Genomic DNA, 15,572 nt, shown 5'->3' with positions numbered 1-15,572 from the left:
CATTCTTTAAATTCGGACTGGTATGTGGACAATTTTACACAGTGTTGTGAACAGGATTTTGAAAGGTGGGGGAGAGGGTAAATTCAACATTTGACTGATTTAGGTAGGGGCTGAACTTTTGTTGAAAGGCCATAGGTAAATGAGGGATTTTATTTATAGAGGGGGACTGCACTGGGGTCATTGAAACCGACTCCTACATACAGTAGGGTATCTGAGGGTCTTCTCTCTGGAAAAAATATCAGTCAAATGGTGTATTCTGAGGTATAGTTAGTTTACCAATAAGTAGCTCTGCTGCAAGATTGTGACAATATTTAATAATAAACTCCAAATTCCCCTGATTGATGTAGGTAGTGGCCTAAATGTTTGTGGGAGGGCCATATGCAAATTAAGTAGTATGTAATGCGGGGGAGGGGGACGTGCGCTGCCCTTGGCTCATTGAAGCTGTCTCATAAGTGGTGGTCCTCCCTGCAGAATTTGTTTTATAACATCGAGACATCAAGGGTGCATTCTGGCATGTTCAGACTATAAATTAGGTCTATATAAGTAGCTGTTAAACATAAAGTTTTTCTAATAAATTCTTTGTATAAGGTTGTCAACAGAGGAGGGTTGGTGAGGAGGGTACGCCTATAGTAATGATCTAAATCTTCCTTCCCCCGAATAAATGCAAAATGGCCCCCCAACTGAACAATTTCCAGACTGGCCATTGGATTTGGGGGATGGAAGACAGGCGCGTATCCAGGATTTTCTAACCCTGGGGGTGCGAATTACTATCTAAGCGGAGCGCCACCATCGGTTGGCGCGGAGCGTACAAGAAAATTTCTGGTTTTGATACCCCCCAGATCACCGGAAATGGCACTTCTCGGGCTTGAAAATGAGCAACCAGATGTACACTTTTGCCTGAGAACCAAGTATTTCCCAAAAGTTTTTCCATCCATAACCTTTTTGAAGATTGTCACCAGTCACACATCATGTTCGACCTGATTGCATGTCCAATGGATCATTGCTTTTGTAGGTTATTCTACGTCACGGCCCACAATATCCAAAAGCCCCACTTTTGAAGGTTTTAAGCCCATTACTTGTTGAGAATTTGAAAATTCACTTTTCTCGTAAATAAAATCACTTGAAAACATACCCATAATGTTGCAGAAAATTCAATCTATAGACAACCAATATAGAAAAACCTCCTTGAACCCCTAACAGACAGGTCAAAATTGAACGAGTAGAGGAAAGTATGATGAAGAATGTTGGTGAGGAAATTTTGGAAAATTCCGACACAGTTAATTTATTGGTGTAGAAATATTGCAACCTCTTATAATGGCTTTTACAAAACTTGGTTGAAGGAACAGAAAAAAGCAGATATTTCCGATATCAGGTATATCGAAACCGAACACTTCACTCATAGGCGTAGGTCCCGTAGGAGGCGGGGGCTGCAGCCCCCCCCCCAATTGTTTTCCCATTTTTTTCGGGCACCTACTGAAAGAAAAATAAATAGCAATGAATAGCTTAAAATGATCTCCTTGCTAATTTAAATAAAGTTCTAGCTTGGCCGACATTACTACTGTAAAAGAGAGTTTTGACAAATGGATCATATGCTTTTTCTCCATCTACATAGGACATTTGGTTGTTTACATTAGCATCCGGCGGTATACTGTGCAACTTTCACGGACCGTGCGGTACATGATGCCATACAATGTAATGACCGATCTTGCCTATATGATATTGGCATCGACATGTTGAATGCGCGCTTGGCGCGCGAAAAATTTTGGCTTTTTTTTCGGGCAAGTCATTACAGCCCCCAAATCCAATCTGGCTCCTACGCCTTTGACTACACACATTGACAGTTTTTGAGGCTGTTCATCGTGGAACATGCATTTCAATGCTCATTGATATGATGTTATATCTGCTCTTTGCTTTACAAATTCGAACAGGCGTGTAGCGAGTAATTGCCAAGGGAGGGCGAAGCCTGTAGGCAAACTATCTAAGCGAAGCGCCACCATGAGTTGGCGCGAAGCATACAAGAAAAATTTTGGCCGAAAATGCCTCCCAGATCGCTGGAAATGACACTTCCCAGGCCTTGTAAGTTGCATCTAAGCATTGTCTATTTTGAAATTACTAGCGATGTCATAAAGAAAATTTGCTCGGGGGGGGGGGGGCGGTCGCCCTCTTCCCGAAATGCGTTATGTTCCCCGACGACTCGGTCGAGTTCAAGTACATTAGTGAGAGAGGAAAAACGGAAACGTCAAAAATGGAGTTTTCGGGGTAAGGGGTAGGGTGAGGCGCACACCCCCTCCGTAATCCTTGATCTGTCACTGGTTACCCTGTGTATATAATAGAGATCTTGCTCTTCCCGAGGTCTTGGCTATCTTCTACTCCCTCCTTTTCTCCTTTTTCTCTCTTTTCTCTTTTTCTTTTCCCTTCCTTCCTCTCCTCCTTTTCTTTTTTCCCCTCCTTTTCCCTTTTTTCTTCTCTTTTTTTTCTCTCCTCTTTTCCTTACCCGGGGGGCGCGCGCCCCAACGCCCCCCTGGATACGCACCTGGAAGAATAGTCCCCGGACCCCCCCCCCCTTGCGTATGTCACGCATGTTACATCCAGCTGGGTACTGTATGATAATCTATCGCAAGGTTATAGAGGCATCACCACAATATCACCATACTACTGAATTCCCCTTATTGTAACCCCAGCGTTGTTCCCATTGCTTGTTCATTATATAGCAAATGTTCTAGGCCTAATCAATAAGACCCCCGCATAGCATCGCGGCTCATCTATAATACTAGTCTCAATATCAATACCCTCCCCTCCCCCCCGAATCCATCTCTCCCGCTCATCCCCAGCACACAAAGACAAATCGTTATCTATAATAAAGATTGTTACGCAGCACAGGCTAAAGGAATCCTTTTTTGTTTGTCTCCAGTGAGTAGCTAATTCTACTATCTAAATTTTATTTAAATTAGATGTGAGGACTATGCCTTTGTTAAGTGAACTCCAGAACAAAATCGTACAAACGACCAACTTCGTATAGATAAAAAAGAACCTCTTACCTTTTAATAAGTAAATATACTGTAACGAACTTGTACTCAATGCTCCGACGTACGTGTATATAGTGATAAAGTTTGTTGATACAAACAAACCTGAACTACATATATATATAGGAATATTCAACAATTTCATCCAATCAGAAACATAACCCATTATTAAATCACTCTTAGTCACAATGCGTGATGTTGCGTGCGATGACTTCTGTAAATCGACGTTTGCACGCAGATGTACTTACCATAGGGCCAACGTGAGCGCTGTAACACATGTGTTGTCATACCGCGCTCACGCTTTCACAAACTTTTACGCGTGATGTCATACGCAATTAGTTGCGTAATAGAAATGCGGTAGTACGCAATGTTCCCCAGCTTCACGCCGTGCCGGTTCAGCTAGTATGGAAGAGCATATTGAAGAAAATAGGGGGCGACCCCAAAATAGAGCTTCCCGATGCGAGTACGCGTGCGCACAAACTTAATCGTGAAAAAGGATTGTCAGCGAATTTCTATACGGCAGCGGTGGTGCACTATTGCAGCGTATACCCATAGCAACGTATTTTGTGTTGCATTATTTTATAACGCATGCAAACTCCCTATGCGCGCTTCGTAAAATGGTACGGTCCAAGGTTCCGTCGATTTGTAACAATGATGCCCACGGCAAATTTCATCAAACTAATATGCGAGTGTGTAATTGGGAAATAGAGATAAGGATGTATGTATGTGTAAGGGGGTGGGGTGGATGGGGAGGCTCATTGAGAGACAAAGAAAACGCTTCCCGCCTTGCACCAGATAATCTGTACAAGCCATGAACATATCACATTGACTTGATATAATTTCGGTTCCTTGCATTATGCATCACAAATTGTTAATGCTTACAAGCAAACCAGAAACGAACAAAATGGGGAAATTCCTGATACGATAAGTAATGACGTAAATCATCTCCAACAAGTTGGCCTAAATGTATAAACTAAAGTTGAAATCAGGGGCGCAACCACCTTTTATTACTGCAGACGCGGATGGTCGGGAGGGGTGGAGGTAGGAAGAGGTAAAATGTTACTGCTTAGATGCAAAATGGTGCTTTAGTTTGCGAATTTTGAAGAATTTTAGCTTGTGGCGCATATAGGTTACATGTTATTAATCCACTGTTACAAAAAAGGAAATTATATGTGCAATGTTTATGCAATATTACTGTGGCACACCATTTTGTACAATATAAGTTTTTTAATGCTAAAATTACGGGAAACGTTATTTATCGTTAGCTAATAACGATCATAGCCCGTTCTGAAAATAACAGAACGTAATAGCCCCGTGATACCGTAAATTAACAGTCGCTATTTGTTGTACATAGCCTATAAAATAAAAGTTTAACGCTCTTTTAATTGCATAAAGTTGATAAGAATAAACAGTGTTTAACGGTGGCTATAGTGACTTAATACCCGTTATCTAATCTTTGTGTGAATGCACAATAACACTTTATTACCGTATATCATTTACCACACAACGGGACATTGGCAATTTGCATATTCATTATAGGCTAAACGTGTTATCCAACATTTGTGGGTTATATTCTCGTTATGTAGTTTATGTGGCTACGTATGCACATAATGTGTCTAAATAATCATGTAGGTTGTTAGAAATATTGCATTGATATGAATACATTTGATATGTAAGTTGCGAGCAAACTGTTGTTGTATGTGCTAAACATAAAGTGACAGTTTTCACGATTGTCGTAAATATACAAAGTCGGTACATATACTTAACTTACCGCATATACAATTAAAGATAAAAATAAAGATAGTGCAAATCTCCTTCAATTAAGAAGTCACAGATCGACCACTTGCGGTATTCATTAGCCTATGTAGGAAATCGTGGTATATACAGATATATGTAATATAAGTAAAAAAGTAGGTATTCTACTGTAAAAATACATATTTTTAAACAGAGATACTTAAATGTACTGTACACTAGGACTTTGATGTTGCAATTGCCTGTCTACCAGTTGGGAGGGGGGGGGGGGGGGTGTTAAGTGGTTGTGCTCTTGATTGACATGTGGCTGCATCATATAGAAAAGCCCCAAAGAGGCTTAATGTATTGTTTTGACATTGAACGCCTGTATCTTGTACTTTCACGAGAACTGCACCTAAACAACGTGAAACAACAGCTCAATTTGATAGAATATTAAATAAGTGGTTTTGAAGAATGAAAGATCAAAATATCTTACCGTATATAGTAATCGAATATGTTCGTGTTCACTGTTGATGCTTCAACGTATTTATAACATAGATAGTAATAGTGTGTGTTGATATAAGCAAACCCGATGTATATAAAGGCTTATACAGATTATCAGCCAATCATATACTTCGTGAATTATTCACTCACAAAGTCATCTATATAGAGCGTGATCGTGCGCGCTTAAACAGAAATGTGTTATCGACCTTTGTGTGCGCTACATATTGTACTTGATGGAAGCACGGATTTCATTGACATGTGGTTAAAATATATTATACACGCACTACCGTGGAAAGGTGTTTAATGTTCTAATATACACTTTATACGATGAAGCTAGCGCACAGGGGCGCGTTGACGCGCGCATGCATCAATTCGTGATTTATTACAGCGCCTACATACTTCAGAAGTTACGTACCCAATGATGAAGCCAAATGTGTGCGGACGCCCGCGTACTCGGTTGACTTAACTTTTTTTTTTGACACTCTGCTACTGGTTTATTGCAAATCAACTGCGGCAGAAGAAAGGAGCGTGTACTAGTATACAAATAATAAATGGTTATGAGTGCAATAGTGCAAATATTTCATGAGTTGAAAGATGGAATGTTCCATTCAACGAGGCGCAGCAGAGTTGAATGGAACAAATTACATCTTTCAACGAATGAAATATTTGCACGAATGGAAACCATTCATTATTTGTTTTATACAACACCTTCAAATTTGGATATAATTGGATGTAAAATGCACTCATGCAACAGATTGTTTTGAACAGACAGGTTTCTCTGCTCTCTTACCATTGAAAAAAGTGCTATCAAAAAAGTATAACACATGGTTCTATTTCATAGAGTGCAATAGAGCGGATTTTGCATGCAATCGACGAGCAATTGACCAATCAAAATGGCCGGAATATAATTAGGTGTTGTATAATGATGTATGACGCACAACACAGATGTATCTTATCTAGCTCCAAGCCAATTAAACTTCGTTCAAGTCTTCATATTGTGAAGCTGGTGAGACTCGTTCCTATTATTAATCGATTTTCGGTTCAGTTTCACAAACTGTACTATAAGAATTGATGACGAGCGCATGTGATTCACTATCTCACGTGAACACAGTGTAAGTTCCTGAAATCCCTTGCGAGTCTATGTGACCTGTTCCAGTATCGTAATGTAGTAACCATATTATGGAAGATAGATAGTCAATACGTTATCAGATCACGATAACGTCATAATGCACTTTATGTCTCGTCATATGATAACGTGACCTGATCCTCCGTCGACATGTGATCCTGATCACGAGTGCGTCCAGGCATGCATATCGGATTTTGGCCCGTGATCCGATAACGCACTCGTCATCTGAAGACGAGCACATGTGATTCACCATCACACGTGTTAGTTCCTGAAAATCCTTGTGAGTCCTTTCGACCTATTCAATTGCTATGTTTTGCTAACAATATTTAACATATTTCGATGGAAATTAATCTACCGATAATTTCGATTCCAAAGGTTATAATCGTGGAGTAGAAAACAACAAGAGTCGATATTCCTAAGAACGTCGCAATTTATCATAAATTAAAAGAATCCACATTTTGATATAAGCTTCTTTAAAAAAAAAAACCCATGTCCCATGTGGATCACCGTATAGGTTCCACTTAAAAAGATACCTGCGCATCGTCTTTGGCTTTCTTTGATCTGGTGTCTTCAAACCGCAACTAGGCTATCAGTGGCGTATACAGGACTTTTTGTTAGGGGAAGGGGGGGGGGTGGTGACAGTTCCTGGCGAACATTCACCATGAAGGGCAAGGAAGCCATATTTCGGAGGGACTTACAAGTAAATTGCTGCTATGTTATTAATATATATATTAAGTACCATTAGTAACGCATTTTCTTCTTTTGGTCCAAAGAAGTACAGTTCTTAGACAAAAATACATGAAGACTCCATGCCTCCCCCATCCCCACCCCCCATCTCGCCTTGAATCCATCAATGCCTATGCAGTCGTCGATTGTCAATACTTTCAGATGTTAAATTAATAAAGCCTTATAAGAAACGACTACATACAGGTTATAAATAATTATGTAGGCTATAAGGAAATAGCTATTTATTAAGTCTTTTATTTGAATTCTAATTCCACCATTAATCCAATCTTTAGCAGTGATATCAATTATTCAACGACAAATATTCCCACAAATGTAAATGACACTAAAAATGAAAGAAAAAATTTCGTGACCGTCAATAAAGCATTCGGGGTCTACCTGGCTTGTATCAGGTATCGAATTAAGAAGATTGCAACATTAGTATAGGGTCTATACTGTATGTAAGCTGTACACCCGCTGGTATAGCCTAAATTATTTAAACAAGAGCAGCGTAATGTTGGTTAAAGAGAGTTGAAACAACAAAATAAAATCCTCAAATAAACACGATACGTTGACAGTATGTACCCTGGGAAGACCTGATTAATCCCGTAACAGCTTAGGCTATTATTTGTCAATCGAACGCGCAGCAACGCGTCTTTTCGTATAAAGGACGTTGGCCTATATATTACGTTCAGACACAAATACAAAGGTAAGCGAGGTTATGGGCGGTACTTCTTGTTTTTACCCGTTTCCGTTATTCTTCTGTAGCAGGGTTACGCTAACTTTATCCCCCCCCCCCCCACGAATCCCTTGTGGATGTCAGTGTTGTCCACGAACCACCAACTTTTCGAGACACGATCTGAGTCATTATTATACTATAATACGCAAAACAGTGCTTCGTAAAAGATCAAGTTCATAGTGTAATATTGGAATGGAAAAAAAAACAAGAGATGAACAAATATTTATTTGGAAACTTCAAGATGAGATCAGCTCTTTATCTTCACGAGGTACTGTCATGCGTACACCAATTTCACCAAAGTAATAATTCAGTTATTTATCACATGTGCACGGTACGGTACTTTTATGACAACATGTGCGTATATGGAACGCGAAAAGAGTTTGTCGATAGGTACGACTTTTGTACATTACTAAATTATGTGATATATCAGATTTTAGTTCAACAAAAAGTACTCTATAGTTTTGACTTTTAGAAACGTCTCATGAACCCCATGGGATGGACTCACGAAACCCCTGGGGGTTCTTGCACCCTAGTTAATGAACCGTTGTTCTATAGCGTTTAAACGTGAGTTACATTGAGTTTGTATTCGACCTATCGTATTGGCGTACAACTAGCGACGAATAATGTTTATAGGAATATAGTAATACTATAGTAACTAATGAAAATGATAAACAAGGTAAAGTGTTTTATTTGGGGGAAGGAGAGGGGGGGGGGTAACACCTATAATACCTTTGAAATTTCCAAATAAAAATGAAGATAGAAAATGTTGCCTATAAGTTTCGTTGTCTGGCGGGATAAATTTATGTATGGACACATTTGATTTCGTCTCGTTCATTTCTGCCATTAAATTACAATAATATATACTTGTTAATATATAGTTATATATAGCAATGAAGCAGCTGGACCAGAAACAAAATAACTTTGCCAGTCTGGTGCCTTACAAAGTCAAACACTCAAACAAGAAAATAAAATTCCATATAGACAAAAGGAAACACATCATGTAGAAAAAACACACATATGGGTTTAACAGAACTGGGAAAGGAAAAATTAATACAACGCTCGTAATAAGGCTGAACTATACGAAAATTATTCGTGACTAGATACCGTAAGGTTTAAGATGCATTTTATAAGATTAAATTGATTTGCTGTTCCTAATGTTTTCACTTAGAGAAAACTAGAGGGAGACACCAGACCATCTAACCTGAGAGTAATACATATAAGCCATGGACTTAGGTGTTTGTAACATATTATTAGAACGATTGTTGTATATATGAATGAAATCTATTGTCATATAGAGAAAAAAATATGAAAAATATCTGGCAGTGACCCGTTATGAAATTTAAAAGAGAAAAATTCCTAATTTATATAAATATATAGAGCTCATTAAATGGCAATCCACTTTCACTTGTGATGATAGAAAATGTTGAAAATGTAAACATGATTCGATCATAGTAATTCAATCTAAAAAGAAATGAAAAACCTCATAGTGACACGAAACAATATTCAGCATCAATATTTAGTCATTCAAAACAACGGTTTAAACTTTTACTTGAAACACAAATTAAAAGATGAGCACGTTTACTTTTCCATATTTAACAAAAATATTTTTATAATAAACATGATTGGAATAATCAGCCCGATTTGCCAAATTTTCAGGAATAAATTGCTCTAAAACAAACATGAAATAAGAACAATATATACCTCATGAATATTTTATTTGGGTAACATTGCACCATGTGTGGATATAAGAATAAAATAAAGCCTTATTAAACTTTTTACCAGACCAATATTTACAACAAAATGGAGTATACCAATCAATATAAACTATATAAGGTCATAAACTTGAAAATAATACAACAGATGTTTTCTTAGAAAAACAAGCAAAAGTGTTTACTTTGATTAATTAGCACATTTAGTTTGGATACAAGGCCAAAATGCTAATGTATCTTGACACATGGTGTTTTGGAAGTATTATTTAGTGTAATATACTATATAAAACAGCACTTTTGAGTGGGGGGGGGGCTGAAGACTGATGGCCGGCCTGGGGGAGGGGTCTAAGGGGAGGGGGTGTCCCCCTCCACTTTGGATTTTTTTTGCATTTCCAGGTGGCCTCAGATGCAATTTGGTGCAATATAGCACACTTCAACCCACCCACTCATTTTGTATATAATTTTGCATTTTCACCTGGCCTTAGATGCAATTTGGTGCTCCAAATGAGATTTTTTTCTCATTTGGAAATGAAAAAGGGGTTTTCTGACTTGCCGAAGCGGGGGGGGGGGGGCGGAATGATACTTCCGCCCCTCCACATTTTTCACTGGGGGGGGGGCTGGCGCCCCCAGCCCCCCGGTTCCTACGCCCTTGTAAAACAGTATGTTTTTGATCTCCTTTAAAATGCCATACCCATGACCAAAAGTATCATATTCTACTTACAAATAAAGCGGAAGTCTGTATGCCTATATTTGACTTAGACTGGTGAACATATGGGTAACCACAACCCCTCCCCAATCATCACCCTACCCTCTCGTCACCGCACCCATCGCCCCTCACCCCCATCGTCAGTCGGGGAAATGAAATAGCATAGACCTAAATATAGACATTATTTATAGTCTAAATTGGCTTCAGAATGCATCATTTGACAATAAACTTTAACTTTAACAATAGTATTAATGTAACATACATGGTACTATTTGTTACATATCATACATGTTGCTATACAGCAGTTTTTGAGTTGATATTGGCATTAATTTGATTTTATTCGATAATTCCATAACAATGTGAAAGTGAGTACTTCATAAAGTGAAGACGAATAGCTCTTGAAAGTGAGTAGTTCGAGAGAGTACATTTTCCTTTTAAATTTTAATGAATTCAAATTTTGAAGCATCTCACTTTGGCTTCTACACGAAAGCCTGGTATGGAAATGTGTCTGTGCGAGAAAAAAAAGCGAGAATTTGATTGAGTCCGCACTCATTAAGCTTCGCGTGATAAAAAGTGTACATGGCTTAGTTTGATAAGTTCCAGTCCTATTGAGAAACAGTCGGGAGATTAGGAAACTTTCATTTACCATCTGATAATATTTAACTTTCCGTCAATAATATTATCGTATCATAGTCAAATGTTTTTTCCCCATTCAGCTGACTTTTGAAGTAATTTACTGAAATTGTGTGATCTTATACACAAATAGATACACATGCATTTCACCCTTTTAGACAGAATTTGGCACATATATTAAATTAAATGAATTTTATCTTAAATAATTAAACATATCTTGAAATATTTAAAGACATCTTGAATTCCAGAAACTAGATCAACATGGTTTGCCATTATATACGGGACTGTTGGTGCATGTATGGAGGCACGGAGACAGTATGCACTCGGTTGAGTCTGACTTTTCTGCAATGATGCATATATTTCACTAAACCATACCAAGCTACAACGGTAATATGTAGGCTACGGTACATAACATGTGCCTTTGACTGTTTGCTCCCCAAGAGCTATTGTAAGTCATTATTTCATTCTGTCACACTGTTTTATTGCTTTGTTTTAATGTGATGGTTTCAGTAACTCGTGTTTCTATCGGTTCTGTTCTTCTTTCTTCTTTTTTTGTTACTTAGTTTGAGCCTAAAAGAGATAAGCGATCTAGAAATTTCTTCCAATATATACTTCTCTATTAACAGAGCGACTAAGCGGGACGTGGTCTATAGATTCTCCATGAATTAAAATGGACGCGAAGTTTACAAGGGATGGCTATATGCCACTCGCTCGTATTTTTGATCGTGTATGTATTGCCTACTCCGTTTAAGGTCATTGGAGTAAACATTAATTTACAATCGTCCTATTGGTGATTTCATATTCAGAGTTCGATCGATTCTTTCTTTTTCCTCTCTGGAATACAACATATATAAGAAAAGACATGCACACACAGTATATCATTTGGTTGTTCGTCTCCAACAAAAAAGGCAGCGTTGAATAGAAACTTATTTCTTACAACTTGAGACTTTCGCATCACCGAAAATGAAGATCAGAGTAACAATTCTGTTCTTGTGCCTCAGTCTGGCCATGGTTAATGCTCATTGGAGGACTTTCCTGAAACGTCCAGGTTCGCGCAGGAGATGTCCCTCCGGATTTACCCTCTGGGGACGTGGTTGTTATCGGTAAGATTTTTGACTGTAGTTTCCAATTAACCGGTAAGATGTTGTTTTATTTACTTTTTAAATGAACCTTTTCGCGGATTATGGAAAAAGGAGGGTCACTTGCACTCGTACTCTGTGTTGTAATTGTACTCGTAGTACTAAAGGTATGCTTCCGACCCTCTTACTCGTATGACAAGTATGCTTAAAGGTATTACAAAATGCAGACTGCAGTATATTTGGTACAAAATCATATCACATTTGACTGATTACACGTGTCTCTTGACTTGTTAGGCTACTAACAACTTCATGTAGAAATATTATTTTTATTGTATTGGTACTATATCTACATTGTGTGACTGACGCGCTCTAATGGAGCATTTCATCGTAAATTATACTCATTATCCTGAAGTAGGAAATGTTTGGAAAAGTGTGGTTCGATTTAAATCACATCGATTTAAGTCGATTGAATTAAAAAAAGAAAATCTCCGATTTTTATCGTTTTTTTTCCCCTGAAATTTTATAATTTATAAAGAAAGCATAAAACCTTTGTTGAACCACATATTAAACATGACGTGTTTCAATTAATTACATTGACGGTAATTACCAGGGCTATTTAACAGACTAGCAAAACGAGGAACAACAACAACAAAATAAAAGAACGACTCCAAAGAAAGTGGGATTGACCGCCAGTTTTGATAACATTGTAACATCTAGTCTAAATATACGCAAGCCAAAGTAATGTTCAATGTATTGGATTAATGTTACAATCAATGGAAGCAAGGCGTGTTGGAGTAATACTACTGTAAGTAGATAACAATAATGTTCCTTCATGCAACGAAATGTATGAAAGAATTGTGTTGACAACTAGTACAGTGGATCAACACTAACTTTGTTGATAGTGAAATGGCGGGTCTGTTCATTTTATTACTACTGTAGATCCTGTATATACAGGAAACATTTTTATTATTTTCATTCATCCATTTATTTAATATATATAATGCTAACGTATTTCCTATAAAGTCCATGCTCAATATCCTACATCTTCATAAGATTGTACTTACTCGGATTGTCAGTCCTATTCACATTGGAAAGATGTGGCTCTTACTTCTTCTGATTGTACCACTTAATGAGAGAACGATTATGTCCCTAATATCGAAGAATAACAAATGACGCCGACTCGAAAACCCTTTTGGGTTCGCTCTTTAACTTGTTTCCTTTCTTCCTCTTGCTTTCGAACATAGATATTTTAACTATAAGTGTACTTGGGATTCCGCTGCACGTTACTGCAGCCGTTTTAGACAAACTAGAACTCACAAGGTCAACAGAGCTCATCTGGTCACTATCGACTCTGCGCGGGAGAACAACTTTTTACTGAATTTCTGGAGAAGGCGACGCGGTAGAAATACGGTACTCTCTAAATATTGTACTCTTCGATGTAACTATCAGGAAAATTACGCTTGATTGTAAACACAAAATATAAATTATGTTCTTTGTACTGGATATCACAACAATATTATGACCAGCCTTATTATTGAAACCCGTATTAGCCTTAAATGAGAAATAAAGCCAGCAATAGTCCTTACCTTATTTAACCTTCAATACTGTCATTATATCTACATATCTACAAAGTCAGCTTAAACTTGATCATGCATGTCGTCATTTTCAATATGAAGAAATAGACAAAAAGCATTTCATATCCCTCAAAATAATGATTTAGTTAGTGTTTTTCTTTTGTTTTAATGGTGTTTTTTAGACACAAAATTAATTTGGTTATGTTAAAGACCGCTATATAGCAATTACTGCAATAAGTCCATCATGCACTTCTGGACCACTTTTAATATCTTGCGAAATGACCATTTAAACGTCCGAGGATCATCAATGAAAGCGGCTGGACGAGGTAGTCTAACCTACAGGTCATTAGGTCAGTTCCTCAGAGGCAAAACGTAAGACGTTTATGGTCTCAAATACCATGTTTACAATGTATTAAAACATAAACATAAAACGATATATATTGAATATGCCATCAAATGATACTTTGTTATTCATATGGTTTGGTTTAGTTACTAGAATTTATAAACAATGGATTATCATTAACATTTAAGCCCCCCTGTACTGAGGAGCCAACGTCATCGCCAATTCGGCAGATTTGGAATATTTTAGATGATTTTAATATTTCTAACTCGTTCCTAGCGAGTTAAAATCCCGAGGAAGAAAAAACATTTCTCGGGGGGGGGGGGTCCAGGGGTAACATTCCCCGGAATCCCGCAATCAAATATACGAAATGACAAGTTAGAGTGGCTCTTCACACGCTACGACGATGCATTGAACTGAAAACAGTTGAAATCCACAGTTAGAACATAAGTATACTTTTTTACATTCTTTTTACAGGCAGTATGGATCGGCTACAACGACAAACGACACGAAGGCAAATTTGTTACTCAAGGAGGATGTCTTCCTAGATACAAACGTTGGGACAGGAGTGAGCCAAATAATCAGCACGGAGAAGATTGTGCGACCATGTGGAAAACCCACCACAATAGGGATAATGGTGCCTGGAATGATCTTCGTTGTACAACGAAGCTGGCTTTCATCTGCAAAATAAGCCTCTAAGCCTATCAGATTGTAATGTGGGACGATAGGCTAACTAAGAATATGGAAAAAAGTGCCTGTTTATACATTCTGCATGAATCTCAAATCTTTGAAAAATCTTGTTTCTTTTCTCTGCAGATTATAATATGTATAATTACGGTTGTTAGCTTTTGCTCGGTTAATAAATCTAGTATTACACTCTCATTCCTGTATTGCGTGGGGCGGCACCCCCTCCTATTGTTAAAGTAAGTCAATAATGTCAATATTTATCAATTTTTAGATCCCCTTTGTGTGAATGATTGTAGCCTAACCTTTTCTATTTAATGTAATGAAACCAGTGTCTCTTTTGTATTCCAAAATGTGAAATTCCGTCGTGAGTTTAGGCAGACTGTATTTAGACTATAACGGCTTTTAGCTTTCTAACTGAACACTTCCTAATGTCAACCACGGGCAAACCCCTTTTGGAAGAAAACATATATATAAATCTTTAGAGAAAGTTAAATTTTGGAGAAAGGTGATCTCTTATTCGTAGTTCATCTTGACAAAGTTTGACATTTCATGTATTACATTCTCCACTACATTAAAGGACTTAATTAACAGTGATGACAATACACGCAGTGAAATATGATTTCTACTACAGTTACAAAACATTACCGTGATTAAGGTTCAACATTTTTAAACGTTTTGTTTAAGTTCTTTGAAGAACGTTTCGTAACAACTTGTAAGAACCAGAAAACCACAACGTCAATGGTAAATTTGGTGGAATACACCTTCTTTCCAGTTGCATAATTCTATTTGTTGTTTTTCTCTTCTCACTTTCAATGAATAAAGTAGATAACTGCTTAATGGAAAAATATAGTACGAATAATAGCCTTTGTATCCTATACTGACAACTAGTTTTAGGGTACTGAAGTTTTCGTATTCTGATGGTTGCCTCCACCCTGTCTCCGCACCCTACTTTTTTGTAGTTTGGAACTCTTACTGGAAGAGAACTAAAGTATTAAATT

General features: G+C 37.7%; 1 protein-coding gene across 1 annotated transcript; it reads left to right on the top strand.

Annotated features, from left to right (window-relative positions):
- Window positions 1-11,389: 11,389 nt before the first annotated feature.
- LOC139963482 (alpha-N-acetylgalactosamine-specific lectin-like) lies at window positions 11,390-15,354 on the top strand. The gene is made up of 3 exons (XM_071964294.1): window positions 11,390-11,997; window positions 13,218-13,383; window positions 14,365-15,354. Exons 1-3 carry the CDS (start codon window positions 11,858-11,860, stop codon window positions 14,584-14,586), a joined length of 528 nt encoding a protein of 175 aa, XP_071820395.1. The 5' UTR covers window positions 11,390-11,857; the 3' UTR covers window positions 14,587-15,354.
- The last annotated feature ends 218 nt before the right edge of the window (window positions 15,355-15,572 follow it).

The sequence above is a fragment of the Apostichopus japonicus genome, chromosome 22 (assembly GCF_037975245.1).
Source record: "Apostichopus japonicus isolate 1M-3 chromosome 22, ASM3797524v1, whole genome shotgun sequence".
Taxonomy (NCBI): Eukaryota; Metazoa; Echinodermata; class Holothuroidea; order Aspidochirotida; family Stichopodidae; genus Apostichopus; species Apostichopus japonicus.
The sequence above is the reverse complement of the archived record's forward strand: the minus strand, read 5'-3'. Positions and strand labels throughout refer to the sequence as shown.

Bases quoted from the DNA above. Each gene is read 5' to 3' on its own strand.
- LOC139963482 (XM_071964294.1), top strand. From the start codon at position 11,858: ATGAAGATCAGAGTAACAATTCTGTTCTTGTGCCTCAGTCTGGCCATG. The intron at 11,998-13,217 runs GTAAGATTTTTG...TTTCGAACATAG, and splicing joins TGGGGACGTGGTTGTTATCG to ATATTTTAACTATAAGTGTA. The intron at 13,384-14,364 runs GTACTCTCTAAA...TTCTTTTTACAG, and splicing joins GGCGACGCGGTAGAAATACG to GCAGTATGGATCGGCTACAA.